This window comes from Dendrobates tinctorius, unplaced genomic scaffold, assembly GCF_039654945.1.
Source record: "Dendrobates tinctorius isolate UK_male_01 unplaced genomic scaffold, ASM3965494v1 ptg000049l, whole genome shotgun sequence".
In the NCBI taxonomy this organism is placed as follows: Eukaryota; Metazoa; Chordata; class Amphibia; order Anura; family Dendrobatidae; genus Dendrobates; species Dendrobates tinctorius.
The window spans coordinates 131,706-147,077 of NW_027361717.1; the positions used below are offsets into that span (position 1 = coordinate 131,706).

General features: G+C 39.9%; 1 protein-coding gene across 1 annotated transcript in view; it reads left to right on the forward strand.

Annotated features, from left to right (window-relative positions):
- The window catches only part of PXDN (peroxidasin), a gene marked incomplete at its 5' end in the record, with an annotated part of 88,255 nt that extends 80,725 nt beyond the window's left edge, over positions 1–7,530 (forward strand). The window contains 4 exons of the mRNA XM_073576632.1: positions 2,011–2,131; positions 4,230–4,353; positions 4,834–4,947; positions 6,112–7,530. Of these exons, the coding sequence (XP_073432733.1) occupies positions 2,011–2,131; positions 4,230–4,353; positions 4,834–4,947; positions 6,112–6,225 (473 nt within the window). The remainder of the gene's footprint in view (positions 1–2,010; positions 2,132–4,229; positions 4,354–4,833; positions 4,948–6,111) is intronic.
- Positions 7,531–15,372: the final 7,842 nt, after the last annotated feature.

Genomic DNA, 15,372 nt, shown 5'->3' on the forward strand with positions numbered 1-15,372 from the left:
AACGATACGACCCGGTCAGGATCGCTGGTGCATCGCTAAATGGTCGCTAGTGAGCTGCCAAACAGGCAGATCTCACCAGTGATGCAGCAGCGGTCGGGGGTCGTCACTTACCTGTCACACGCAGCGAGGGTGACGTCTTCCGCCCGCGTCCTTGGAGTCGCTCGTTGGCTCCAGCAGGAAGCCGACGATGAGAAATGGACCATCCCGTTCTCACGCGATCAGCGATATCCAGCGGGTTAGCCGGGTCGGAGGTAAGTGTCACAAGTAGCGAGATCACTACGGATATCGCTGTTGCGTCACAAAGTCGGTGACGCTTTAGCGATCTCGCTATGTGTGAAGGGGGCTGTACAATGCTAAAACTACATTTCCCAGGTGCCCCTTGCTTCTGCTCATTGTTCCAGCTAACCCCCCTCAGTTGTGCTCCTGGCTAGTTCCACCTCACTGAGTTGTCATCAATCTAATATAGAGTTCACATGCTTTTATGCACTGTCTGTTCCTATACAGTACTCTGCCTGGATGATTTTATCTTCTGCAATATACGTCAATATAGCTGAATGTGTGTTTTTACATCATTGATAGCTGGTTTTCTAACGGAGTTCAGTTTAGCACAGCTGACGTTTTAATAACTAGGCAATGCAGAGCAGAGCTGTGTTTCTTGCCTGCTCCTTCAAGAACAGTGTGAAACAGCAAATTACACTTTGATGCATATGGCAGATGATTATCTTCAGTCTTATGCATTAACATAGCTCCTGCCATATGCATTAACAAAGCAGCATTTCCATTTTCACTTAACTAATCTATCAGCAGGCAACAAACACAGCTTAGCCATGGACTGCATACTCATTGCAAGCTTTCTCATAAAGTAGTACAGGAGAGCTGAGCTCTTTTAGAAACCAGCGAGCAATGATGTAAAATTACACACACAGCTACACTGCTATAGATGGCAGAAGATGAAATCAGCCAGGTTGGGTACTGTACAGGAGCAGAGAGTGCACATAATCATAGCATATATTTTAAGGCTGAGATTATAAGGCGACATGCTTTAGCGACAGTAATTCTGATTAGTTGCCAGACTATTTTAGAACTGTGATTTTGCTGTGAATAAATCAATAAAATGACCAAGTTGAAGACCATTCAAGTTGGGCTTGAGGCGGCGGCAGGCCAGAGTTGGGCTTGAGGCGGCGGCAGGCCAGAGTTGGGCTTGAGGCGGCAGCAGGCCAGAATTGGTCTGACAGGTAAATAGCAGATACACTGCACTGCACATGATCGACCAGGAGCACTGGAACTTTTACAGGCGGATCCTAATGGCAGCTGAAGAGTAAATAGAAAGGTGTGTAGCATAAGTGAGTTATATTGGCACGAATCAATAAATGTGTGCACTATTAGAAGACCATGTTATTATTTTGGGATTTAACCTTTAATTACCATTATGCAATACATATCTATAAAGTGCTCTCAGTGAGAGAAACAAAATAGGAATCTTGTGGGTATGATACCTTTTAATGGCTAACAAATAATAGTGAATGTTGTTACAAAGCAAGCTTTCGGGACTGCTTATGTCCCTTCATCAGGCTGATGAAGGGACATAAGCAGTCCCGAAAGCTTGCTTTGTAACAACATTCACTATTATTTGTTAGCCATTAAAAGGTATCATACCCACAAGATTCCTATTTTGTTTCTCTCACTGAGAGCACTTTATATATATTTTTTTCTACTGGCTAACACGGTACCAAACCACTTTTTTCACAATACATATCATTATGCAATACATATCCTCATTGAAATCATTGAAATGTCTGTATATCTAGAATGGAAAGTTCCCAAATGGTGAGCAACTCCTATACTAACTTGGCATTCAATACGAAATTTGGAAATTAATTTATTAAATTCAGTCGCCCTGTCAAAATTGTGTTATTATTGGTTATAGCTTCTTCCAGTATTATCTACTTTCTTTTAAGGGGTGTGTGTTGCTTGGTTTATATATTTTATGTGTGTTCTATTAACTCCTAGACTGTAGGTCAAGAGGACAATTTGGTTCTTTCTCCGGTCACTTCAGGGGTAAACGTGACACAGAATATAGCTATAAAGAAGAAAAACCTCAGGAGACTCCTATGACCAATGAAGTTTCTATGTAAGTAACGCAAGGTATGCTCTATAGACCCAGTAAAGTTTAGTAGCTTGTCAGAGAGTGAGACCTGGCCTGCTATTCACTATTTACCTTGGGTCCAGCATTGAGTCTCCTCCGCTGCTCTTTGTCAGAAATTGACTGCAGCTCTGAAGTCATATTGACATCGAAGCAGCCAATCTCTGAGCTCAACTGCCTGTGTAGCTGGAATGCCCCAATCGGAGAAACTGAGCTCTGTGATTGGCCACTGCACTTTTGACCTGATGTTCGCGCTGCAGCCAATTTCAGATACCGGAAGCATTGGCAGAGACTGTACGTTGGACCCAGTGACTGAGGAAGGCGCAGCTTGTGGAGTTTCGTTTCCTTCAAATTTTGCTTGGGAACTGTTAATTTATTATTTCACATTATTAAACTTCCAATTGGAGTAGGCACGCCACTTGATCACTTCAAAATTATGGCCTACATGTATCCTTGTATAATCTACATACAAAGAGAATTTACATAAAAATCTGTATAACATTGTATAACATTACATTCCTTGCACTAGTCCGTAGTCATAGAAGGGAATTAAACCCAGACATGCATTCATAATTCTGAAAATTCTTAAAGGGAATATGTCACCCCATTTTAGCCCTATCAGCTGCCGGCACCGTCATCAGGGGCTTATCTACAGCATTCTGTAATGCTGTAGATAAGCCCCCGATGTAACCTGGAAGATAAGAGAAAACAAGTTAGATTATACTCACCCTGGCGTCCGGTCCGGTCAGTGTCGCGGTCCGGTCCAGCGCCTCCCATCTTCATACGATACCGTCCTCTTTCTTCTTCTGCTGCAGCTCCTGCGCAGGCGTACTTTATCTGCACTGTTGAGGGCAGGGTAAAGTACTGCAGTGCACAGGCGCCGGGAAATGTCATAGAGGTCCGGCGCCTGTGCACTGCAGTACTTTACCCTGCCCTCAACAGGGCAGATAAAGTACGCCTGCGCAGGAGCTGCGGCAGAATTAAGGAGGACAGCATCGTATGAAGATGGGAGGCGCTGGACGGAACCGCGACACCGACTGGACCGGACGCCAGGGTGATTATAATCTAACTTGTTTTCTCTTATCTTCCAGGTTACATCGGGGGCTTATCTACAGCATTACAGAATGTTGTAGATAATCCCCTGATGGCGGTGCCGGCAGCTGATAGGGCTAAAATGGGGTGACAGACTCCCTTTAAATGACCTTTCCTCCTAGATTTCCTTTGCTGGCTCAGTGTCTCACAAATTCAAACCACCACATGTGATTTTGGTAAAGTACTGTCTGTAAACAAGACATTGTGGTCTCTACCTGCGGAACTACTACTCCAGGCATGCCACCAGTCTGTAGAAATGCCGTCCATCTGAATTAAGAGATCCACTAAGATTTTAAACTGACTGTTCAAATGAATCAAACTGACATCTATCCATAACATAGTTGGTAATTTTGCTGATCATGGTGGTCCTTCCAATGGGTCTTCCACAGATCTCAAGAACTGGTCTTCGAAGTGCCCCTTGAATGTAGCCATGTAATCTTAGCCCTATACTGTAAGTGTTAGTACAAGATAAATAGTGAAATGAAAATATGAAGTTACTCAACATAACAAAAAGTAAGCAGGCACCAAATACTAACATTAGTGGGAAAATGAGATCTGCCAAGGCTAGGACGAAAAAGCAGCGGTGCTGCTAAAGAAGTAGAAAATAAACAAAGTATAATAATAAGAGAGAAGAACTTAGAGCGCACACCAAGCTACGTAAAAAAATCCTTCATTTTCAAAATAAGTGCATAACACGGGAGAGAGTTACATGGTGTAGGACTGGATAATGACTGTTTCAAGAGAACTTACTACTTCATCTAAGCCTCAGATCAGGTCTGATGTAGGGAAAGTGAAGACAAAATAGCTGTTGCCTTGTTTTTTTTTTTGCAACTTGTTGAGTACCGTAAATTATTATCTATTATATTACTCAACATTTTGGGGTTTTTTTTTTTACATTATAGTATATCATAGTCACAATTTTCCACTAGTGATTCCATAGTAGATTCCTCATATGCTTTTCATTCTTTCAACTCTAAATGTCCTTGTCTTTCAGCTCACCCATAAATACCACTTTAAGCACTGAGCAACCAAAGAATATAAAGAATATGCCACTTGCCAACGACTTTAAGGACTTTGTTCTTGATATGCAAAAGACAATTACAAGTCTAAGAAAACAGGTATTGTGTGACTGAAGAGACAATTGATGGGGTGTTGGTGATTCTGGGAGTTATAATTTCCCAGTATTTTACTTTTCCTACAGAAATGTGCCTGGAGTTATCATTATTACCCTTCTCCTCTTGGCAGCTTATACAAAATATCTTACTTGCCCAAATTTTGTGAGACATTATTCTCAAACTAGACCACAAAGTATTCCTACTTGTTTATATGAAATACTGCAATGGTGGCTAATTTGGGGACCTTGCAAGAGTGGAAGGACTTCAGCTGCTGATGAATAGGAATGTATTGCAACATAAGGGAAGATAATGAGCACAGATCTAGTTCAAAACACATGCGATTTTGTCAGTTGTTAGCAAAAACAGAATGATTCTAACATAAATAATACTAAAATGCTAGTACACAAAAGTGTGTGGGAGCCTGGAGAATCACCTTAATATATCATCCGAAAACAATCACATTTTTTTAAATTCATGTTTTAGATTAAAAAACTTGAGTCGCGGTTAAGCAGTACAGACTGCACTGAAGAAACTGGAAGGACACGTACCACTAACGAAAGATGGAACAAAGATTCTTGTACAAAATGTGAATGTAAAGTAAGTAATATAGGAAAAAGTAACCTATAGAATGTTTCCAAAAATATATTCTAGCTGTGCTAAACTGCAGAATTTCAACTTTTTATTAATGTCAACTTTTTTAATCTAACATTTTGGAAAATAACTCACTGCTAAACTGTGCTATACTAGGAAGGACTTTCATTATGCTTCTAATTGTGTTTTATTTTTTTGTTGTGCACAGTTCTTACAATTTTTCATGTTGAGACATTTAATACGTATCATCTACATTGTTCCCCTCACTTTTCTTCCCTCTTTTCATTCACTTCCCCCTTTCCTCCTTTTTTCCTTTCCTCCTTTTTTCCTTTCCTCTTCTTCCCCTGTACTACTCGTCTCCCCCTTTTGTCTTCTCATCCTCCTCTCCCCCTTTTGTCTTCTCATCCTCCTCTCCCCCTTTTGTCTTCTCATCCTCCTCTCCCCCTTTTGTCTTCTCATCCTCCTCTCCCCCTTTTGTCTTCTCATCCTCCTCTCCCCCTTTTGTCTTCTCCTCCTCCTCTCCCCCTTTTGTCTTCTCCTCCTCCTCTCCCCCTTTTGTCTTCTCCTCCTCCTCTCCCCCTTTTGTCGTCTTCTCCTACGCTCCCCTTTTTCTTCTGCTCCTGTGCTCCCCCTTTTGTCGTCTTCTCCTCCTACTACTTTCCCCCTTTTGTCTTGTCCTTTCCCCCTTTTGTCTTTTCCTCCTCCCTCTTGCCCTCCTTAGTTTTTCCCCCCTCTCCTCGCCCCTTTTGTCTTTTCCTACTCCACCTCGACCCCTTTCATCCTTTTCCATTCCCCCTTTTTTTTGCCTCTCTTTCGCCACTCTTACATGTTGTACCTAACTTCGTTGCCCCAACCCCACCATTCTTTGCTTTCCCTTCCTTTTCTTTCTCCAATTTGAACTTAACTATTCTGAGGACAAGTACTAAATGTGTGTACTGGGCAGTCACGCATGTCTCTCTACAGTGAGTTCCCACCCAGCAATCAGACACATCCCCTGTCCTGTGGATAGATCATAAATTGTAATTGTGGAACAAACAGTTTTTAGAATGTTTGAAGTTTATTTTGGCTGAAGTACCAAATGTCTTTTCGAGTTTGGCGTGCAGCTCTTATTGGTAAGAATTACTGTAGGAAGCCCCTCAGTGTGATCCTCCTGAATATCTTGTCTTCCAGAATGGGTCTATCACATGTTTCGTGGAATCCTGCACCACTGCTCCTTGTTTATCACCCGTTAGAAAAGAAGGAACTTGCTGTCCAGTCTGCACAGATACAACACAAAGCACCTAATTCTACAGATTTCCTCGCTTCAAGAGAGCAGGATTCATCCAAGTCATCCATTCCCGGGTTACAGCAGTTTTGTCTACACTGCCTCCGTTTTTTGCCTTCATCACTCCCACAGTATCGAGCAATAGTTGTTTTTGTATTTTTTTTTCTTTTTATACCTAGTTACCGTTTATACCTAAAATGGTCTCTGTTAAAGGGAAGTATATAAAGCAATGACAGGATATTAACGTTTGTGTCAGCCATATTTCCTTGGATAAACGCTTCTCAGGTTGGGAACACAAACTGGTGCTAATCGCAGTATCTTTTTCTGTAAATGTCACATTCGTGCAACTCAGTCCAGTTTTGGGGAGATCTCACAAATGGGGAAACTTCCGGTATGTATAAAGGTTTTATAGCAATTCATCCGGTAGTGATGGCAGCCAATTATTTAAGAGAAAATAATCTTCTTTTTTTTTTTGCTTTAAGGAGAATATACCTTTAATCTCTGTGAGAGTCTCTCCATTTTATATTAACTCAGGCCCAGTTTTATACGAATGTCGAGTATATATTTCTATTTGTTTTTCTATATAGAACGAATTCTGTGCTTATGACAAGAAAACTTCTATACAATCAAAGGCGGTATCCAGAATAAAAAAAAAATACTGCTTTTTCTGGAAACAGCGTTTTAACCTTTCACGTCTCTGCTGCATTGAAGTAAATGGGTCTGAACTGCAGTACCACATATAACCTGTGGACAGGTGTGGCGCTGTTTCTGGAAAAGGAGAGCCACTTTTTTTCTAATCTTTCATAACCCCATAAGGCACTGCACAGAAGAACGCGTGATGATTTTGTGGTTCAGTTATTTCTTTTGTTTGTTTTTTTTCGTGCTACAAAATTGTTACTGTGCTTTTTTTATGGAGTCTTCACAAAAAAATGATTTTAGTGACTTATTATTCTGAACTTTATCAGGAACCTGTTATATACATTAAAGGTAGCCAAGTTGTAACTTTCTCCAGTATTCAAAGAAGTCTGTAAATGCACTGTTCACTGGTGGCCACTAGAGGCGCTAGCTGGTAGTAGTAATTAAACTTTAGAGGGGATATTGTGATAAATATAGACTATAAATGGCTGCCCCCAAGATCTTTAGAATTGGGGACTTGCAGCATACTATGTTATATAGAAGCAGACCTCGCGGCCTAGGCTTGCTCTTTCACTTACCATTATTGGTTTGGGCTTAGATTTACAAATCAATGGAAGGACAACAGTTATACCTCATTTCTCCTTTGAATGGTGCTCAGTAGAGGCAATAAAACATGGACTGATGTGTTATATTTGTGTGATCACAATTATTTACCATTACAATCTACATTTGTACATGTTTTGAGTAGTATCTTTCTTTGTATCAGCATTTAAGTTGTAAAATAGCTGAAAATATAAAGCCCTAATCCTAGAAGGCCTTTGGACCGACATTGCAGATTTAAAGGAAATCTATCATCAGAATATGAACTACTGTTTAAATCAGGTTGTTTTTTTGTTAAATGTGTTTTCTAAAAAAAAATAGAAATCTTGCAATTTTTTTTTTTTTAGACTTCAACTTCCTATTGTTTCAGGAAACAACACATGTGCATAGCCACAATGACCAGACCCCGACTCCTATCTTTTTACATTGAAGTGTCTGTTGAGGCCGTGCAAAGATCATTGTTAGAGGACGAGCAGGTTCAGCTGTGATCAGTGGATTCTGCGCTATCAGCTGTGTATAGAGGTGTTACCCATCTTTGTAATTCTACCTGTAATAATTGCGGAGCCTTGCTTTTTTATCCTTCCTGATAGGACAAGAATTAAGAACCTAAGAAAGCTCAATTGGCCTATGTTTTTTTTTTTTTTTTGTTATAAAAATGACCTGAAAAAAAAAAAACACGCATCACAAAAACTTAAACAATAGTGCATCAGTTCATGTAAAGAACATGCCTACAGCTGTGAACATTTCTTTTCTTTGTGAAGCAAGCAAAAAAGGACAAAATAACTGAAAACTTCAGTGGGCATAACTATTCACCCCCCCCTCCCAAGTCAGTACTTTGCAGAGCCTTTTTTGCAAGCAATAACTACTGCAAGTCACAGTGGATAAGTCTCTATGAGCTTTCCACATCTTGCCACTGTAATTTTTGCCCATTTCTCAAGGCAAAACTGCTCTAGCTCCTTCAAGTTAGATGGTTTCCCTTTGGTGAACAGCAATATTCAAGCCTGACAACAGATTCTCAATTGGATTCATTTCTGGGCTTTGACTAGGCCACTCTAAAACATTTACATGTTTCCCCTTAAACCACTCATGTGTTGCTTTAGCAGTATGCTTTGGGTCATTGTCTTGTTGGAAGATGAACCTCCATCCCAGTCTCAAACCACTGACAGATTGAAACAGGTTTTGCTCAAGAATATCCCTGTATTTTGCACCATCCATCTTCTCCTCGATTTGCACTGTTTTCACTGTCACTGCAGCCAAAAAACAGCCCCACAGCATGATGCTGCCACCAGCATGTTTAACTATGGGGATGTTGTTCTTGGGATGATGAGCTGTGTTTTTTTGTCGCCAGACATAGCATTTACCTTGGTGGCCAAAAAGTTCAGTTTTGGTCTCATCTGACCACCTTGCCTTCCTCAATACATTTGGGGAGTCTCCCACATATCTTGGCAAACTCAATATGAGCCTTACAATTTTTATGTGTAAGTAAAGACTTTTTTCTTCCCAGTCTTCCATAAAGGCCTCCTCTATGGAGTGTATGGCTTATTGTGATCTTATGGACAGATACTCCAGTCTCTTCTTGGGAACTCTGCAGCTCCTTGAGGGGTTACCTTTGGTCTCTGAGAAGCCTCTGTGATTAATTCCCTCCTTGCCCGGTCTGAGAGTTTTGGTGGGTGGCCTTCTCTTGGCAGATTTGTTGTTGGTACCATGTTCTTTCCATTTGATGATAATGCATTTGATGGTTCTCTGGGGGATCATCAGAAATTGGGGTTTTTTTATAAACCAAACCTGACTTGTACTTCTCAAAAACTTTGTACCTGACTTGTTTGATCTTAATGGTGGTGTTTGGTTAGTGGTGCTTCTTGCTTAACAGTGTTGCAGCTTCTGTGGCCTTTCAGAAAAGGTGTGTATAATATAGTGACACACCATGTGACACTTAGCTAAAGGACCTTGTGACTTTTGAAGGTAATTTGTTGCACCAGAAATTTTTAGGAGTGTCATCGCAAAAGGGACTACATATGACAATTTTTAGTTGGTTGATCGCAAAAATTTAATGTCTATATTTTTCTCCCTTCACCAACAGACTATTTAGTGCTGATTTGTGTGCCATGCATCAGATTACAAAAATATTTAAAGTTGTAATGTAACAAAACAGGTAAAGAGCCAAGGTGGATGAATACTTTAAAAAGTCACTGTATTTGTCATGCCGTATCAATATTGCCACACTTAATATACTAATTAGAAAAGACTCCAGAGAAGCCACGGACTACAGATATGGCTGCTGGACCATGCTCCTGTGAATCTTTTTATTCAACTCTATCAACTGAAGGCAAGACCTGAAATTTTGAATCTATCATGATTTATTTAAAAAAAAGAAAATCAAGAAAGTTTTTTTTTTACCCATTTTGGTGACTATGGGCTATTAAATGATTGCCATTCGGCCGATATGAGGCTGTTTAATATCTGCATTCTGCCCGGCAACATGCTGCCGGCCTACCATTGCGCGCAGATCAGCGCACTGATGTTTTTGCGTCAAATTGAATTTTTTTCATCTGGCTTGTAAATTCACTAGTGACAAATTCCCATCATGATAAAAAATGTTGTAAAGTAGTTAGAACTGAGAAAGCACTTGCGTTACATTTACATTACATACAGCTTGGTCATATGATAAAAGGGGTATTCTCAAGTTATTAAATTACTTTAATTAGACAGCCTTAAATAAGCAAGTTTGCAATTGACTTGTGTTTTCTATATGCTGTTATTCTTGTGCAATGAGAGCTTTTTATCTTACATAGTGCACAGCTAATTTCCATGGAGATTGGCCATTAGTGCCTGCCCAGATCCTGGCTGAGTATGTGGAGTAGTTGTGTTCCTGGAGAGGGCTAAACTTCTAATATCCCAGTAACCTCTCTCCAGTGCATAAATTTCTAAGCATCAGTTAGCTGCTCATCTCTTTCCTTCTCTGCTCCTGATAAGCTGCTGTTATAAATCTTGCTAAATCACCAGTCTCCAGAGTTCTTCCCAGAGCAATTTCTCTGATCATGGCTCTCACTGTCCAAAGCTATGTGTTTAAATGCACTATTATCGCTGTAACTATAGTGATAGTAGTGTACACTGCAGAACAAACCACTGAATGTGTTACAGCAGAACTTGTGCTGAGCTTTATAGTTGTGGTGAGCAGCACAGCTGCAGTAATAGTGGAACCTACACTCAAAAAGGAGAGCTTGCCCTGCTAGAATCAATGAAGTAAGATGATTGTAAACAGATTGCATTACTCTGAGCTGCTCAAGAGTAGAGTTGAGCAAATTTTTCAATATTCGGTTCGGATTACGATCACCGGCGAATGTTGTTTTTGCAATATTCGCCAAACGTCATTGGAGTCAATGGGAGTAGAAATGAACAAATATCTTCAGAAACTATCATCAAACATAAATTCAGCACGAATATGCCAAAATCCGATTCGGCGGCCGTTTCCGAACATATTCACTCAACTCTACTCAAGAGACAACCTGAGAATAACCCTTTAAGTCATTCATGATCATTTTGACCCTTTCATTCTGTAGCGTTTTGTTTGGCCAGTATCCTGATTTATTCTCTGCTATCAGAAATGTCTCGGTTCCGTACGTATTCTTTGTAAGTCACTTAAAAAAAGATTCACATTCTATGAGGCTTCCTGCATCCTCTTTCATAACTCTTGTAGTACGTTAAATTCACAGAATACAACAAACTGTAGATCAAAATTCATATATAACAGTTTTCAATGAAACCTTAATTGGGCTTTTATTTTTCATGCTAATTAAGTAAATTGCCAGTGCAGTATTAAAGGGGTTGTTTGGTAAAATCAAGTCATCACTTTCCCACTGGGAATTTTTATCCTTGATAGAATGGAGTGGCAGTGGGCATACTCTACCTCCACTCCTTTCATTCCCTATGGAACTGCCGAGTAGTTTTCTCTGGTGAATGAATGGAACGATGATCTGATCGGGTGTCCAAACTGCTTCTCCACTTTCTAACCGGGGATCAACGTTCTTCATCATGCGTAAAAATTCCTTATTTTGCCAGTTGGAGCAAGTCCTAGTGGTGGGACGTCCATCGATGCGCGTTATCACCTCTTTAGATGAGTGATAACTTGTATTCACTGGACTACCCTTTCAAAGTACTTGTCTAAAGAGGACAATTTTGATCCATTTGGCCCTTTTAGGACATATAGAGATCAATTCTGAGATGGGGTAGAGAAGCTCCCGTTCTGGCAAACAACCGTCCATGTTTTATGTGTAATTATTTGAATGGCTTGGATGTAATACTACATTCCCCACGTTGGGTCTGCTGCAAGGAAAACCATGGCCATAGTAGCGTCTCTCAACCATTCTAACCAATAGAAGATGATATTTCCGGTCTTAACCAATGAGGGTGCCTAAATGAGACAACTGCTTGAACCAAGTCCTCAGTTCCCAACAATGTTGAGCTTCCCTATGAAATGGATTTGCCATTTCCCAGTTTCCATCAAAATTCCCCATTGATTTTAATCTCCATGTCATCTAGCAAACACCGTATCCATTGCCTGGTTAGAGAGGGCAACCATTTTTTGTAATGTTTGCTGCAGTTTATGGAATATTCCTTAAACTTACACTTTAGTCACTAATGGTCTTTTTTATATTGAAATTAATGAATGAAACTTGTTTCCGGTTTATTGGTCTGAAAGCAACTGAAGTACAAAAGCAATCCAAACCCTTTCCTCATTGCGGGAAGGTTTCTTGCATATCGGTCACAAAGTGGGAAGGAGGAGACACAAAATAGATGTCTTTTGATAAAAAAAATGGAAATGGAATCCCCTTCCCCCGTTTGTCATTCCACCCGTGGGACTGCAGTTGATCTCTGTAAGAACAGTTCATTGTTTCAGTAAAATTAATTTGGAGTATTTGTTTAAAAGCAATAACTTCATAATTACATGGCCAAAGTACAACGCGTATGTGTGCAGGCAGTCAGAAACCTTGGACTACGGGACTGCGCCTTCACTGCCAAACTAGCGCAGCACAGATGGTTATATAAAGGAATGACTCATATCCATGTCTCTTACAAAAGTGAATAATGTTCTTTTTCTGTTTTGTGGCGATACCTCTGAAATGCTGAAAACTGCATATTTATTGTCGGATCTTACGGTTACCAATCATGATGAGTGCCTTGGTCTTTTTTTTTTATTATTGTAAATGGTGATCTTTACCAAAGAAATGTTTGCACTGTGTATGGAATGCTTCTTAAATAAATAGGCCATATGACAAAATTGTCTTGTGTGTTGTTTTTTTTTTGTTTTTTTTTTCTTACTAGTCAGTAATTTGTGACTTATTTTTTAGATATAACGGGGGATATGGACAATCTTTCTAGGAATGAATGGATGAAGAACTAGTCCACTTAATAATTAAGGAGTTTTCCACTGCTAGGACAACCTTTTCTCTATCTGATTATTTGGCCCCATAAAAATAAAAACTTATACTCGCCTCCTGTGCTGGTGCTGCTCCAGCGGTATCGGCACTCGCGTTCCCAGGACTCAGGTTATGACATGTGAGCCAATCAGCGCTGGTGTCATTGTCCCCCCTTCAAGCATATTAGTAATCAAGAGGAAACGAGTTCTCACTTTACTCTTGATTACTTGTACGTCTATCAGCGGGGGACAGCGAGTAAAGATGAGGATAGCGAGTAAACTATCTATCTACCATTGCTTGTACAGAGATCAGTGGTCACATCCTTCTAACACACGTCGCCTACGTAAATCTGTGGCAGAATATTAAAGAAATGTTGAACTCGTACCACCATTTTTTATACAATACATTTTGTTCTTCACTTTAGATTGTTTTGTATACTTGCTCTAATCAATGCCCTTCTTTAGTTTCTTACATTTGGGAGCCTTTTTTTTATGGCATACTGCTCAAGCACTTCAATAAATCTTTAATGTCATTAAATGCATATGAAGTCCGGTTATTTTTCATAACCAATCGTGTATTGTTCCCTCCTGAGGAATTTCCTAGTTGTTGCAGTGTATTCGACAGAATGTCCCCCTCATCCTCCACCATGAAAAGAAAATATAAACAGGATGTTCACATAATGTCTAGGGGCCACGGGTCAGTGACGGAGAGCGTGTGCTTGTTTATTGCTGTGAGTTCGGAATATATAGTTTTTGTACTAGAAGTGTTAGCGGAGACCTTATTTACATTCCTGCTTATTTTTGTATTTTTTTTTTCGCACGCAAAACGCATTGCTGGAAGACCGGCTGACATGATATCTCATCAGGGTTAACCGTCATTTTAATTAGTCTTTTTGGTAAATCAAAAGTATACTGACAATAAGAAAAAATGTTATCTTTATTAAAGAAGTCCGTTTTTTTTCTCCTTCTGAACTAATCTCAAATTCTTAATTCATCGGTAAAATTTCTTTCTTCAGTTAAGTCGCTTACCAATTAACTGAGATACTAACTGTCAGTTTGTGCTCATGATGTTCTATAGAGAACTGTCCTTGCAAGTGAACTTGTAGCGGAATGTCTGTCGGCCTTTAGCTCCTCCCTCCTCCATAGAATTTTAAAAGCACTAACTGTCCTCTTCTATCTCATTAATAAAATCCTCTTGTCTTCATTGTATACAGATTTTCCCTGTAAATTGAGATCAGTCCAGGAGGAGAGAGAAGCAAATTTCTTCATAAGATATATTACACATTTTTATTGGTGTATTATTTATTGGTTTATGAAATAAAAATTAAACCTGTGGTTGCTCTTTAAATTACTGACAGTCATTCAGCTATGTGGAAGCTAAACCTCAATAGTTACCAGTCATGTCTCAAGAATCACTGGCTCATAGTTTTCATCCATATTTAATGCACTATATATAGTTGTCATAACTGTGATATTCCTCCATTGTTTCCTTCCAACCACTGCCTCCTACTATAAGGACTTATTTGACCCTCATAATCAGTGTGTTACAGATATCCCCTATTGTGTCTAGTTCATTATATTTCAGACCCAACCTTTTGTATGTGCTAAGATAGTCTGCATCACTGTAGTAATAATGCAGTCTAATTCGTCATTTATTTCAGCTGCTTAAAGAGGTGGTCCAAAACGAACACCAATTTAATCCTAAATCTCTGATCTATTTGAGATCTAATCTCTTTTTTTCTATTATACTTTAATTAAAAAGTCCCTGCCATTCCCTTAATATGCTATCTAACTGCATTTTTTTTATCTACTTCCTCTTTGAATATTTTGTTTGAGGCTCTCCAGTGCATGCTATGAAACTCAAAACAAGATGTTATCAAGGGGCAGAGGCTGTGGAAGTCACTGCTGTAACCTTTTTTCCCACCCTGAAACGAAGCATCATCAGTGAAGTCTGTTTCAAAGGCTGGATTAGTACCTGCTCTGTTTAGCATGTGTCGGTTGTGAATTCTTCCGACATGTTCAGTGGAATTTTAAAACACTGCAATATTATTTTTAATGCACAGTGACAGTGCGCTCCCTAGCTGGCTGTCATGAGAAGTGATGATCTGGAAAGCAAGCGCACGGTCAGTGTGCATTGCAAGAAGATTACGCAGCAAGCAGAAAGTGTAATGGCTATTCCTGCCCCCGAAGGTGATGTAATTGGGGGGTGGGCTAGTAGCTGCATTTCTTGCTTGTTGGGTAATCTCCTTACAAAGGGCACTGACAGTGTGCTCTATTGCTGCCTCATGACCTTTCTCATCAGAGTCTGGGAGGGAGCGCACTGTCACCGTGTATTAAAAAGAACATTGCACAGTGACCATAACCTATTGAGCAGAATTTTGAATTGATAACAATCGCGTGCCCTTTATTGTCATGCTTTAGTATCCCAGCATGCACTGGGGGTTCTCAAACAAAGTGTCAGCATTCAGGAAGTTGGTAAGAAAAATAAAGCAGTTACCGTAGAGAGGGGAACGAT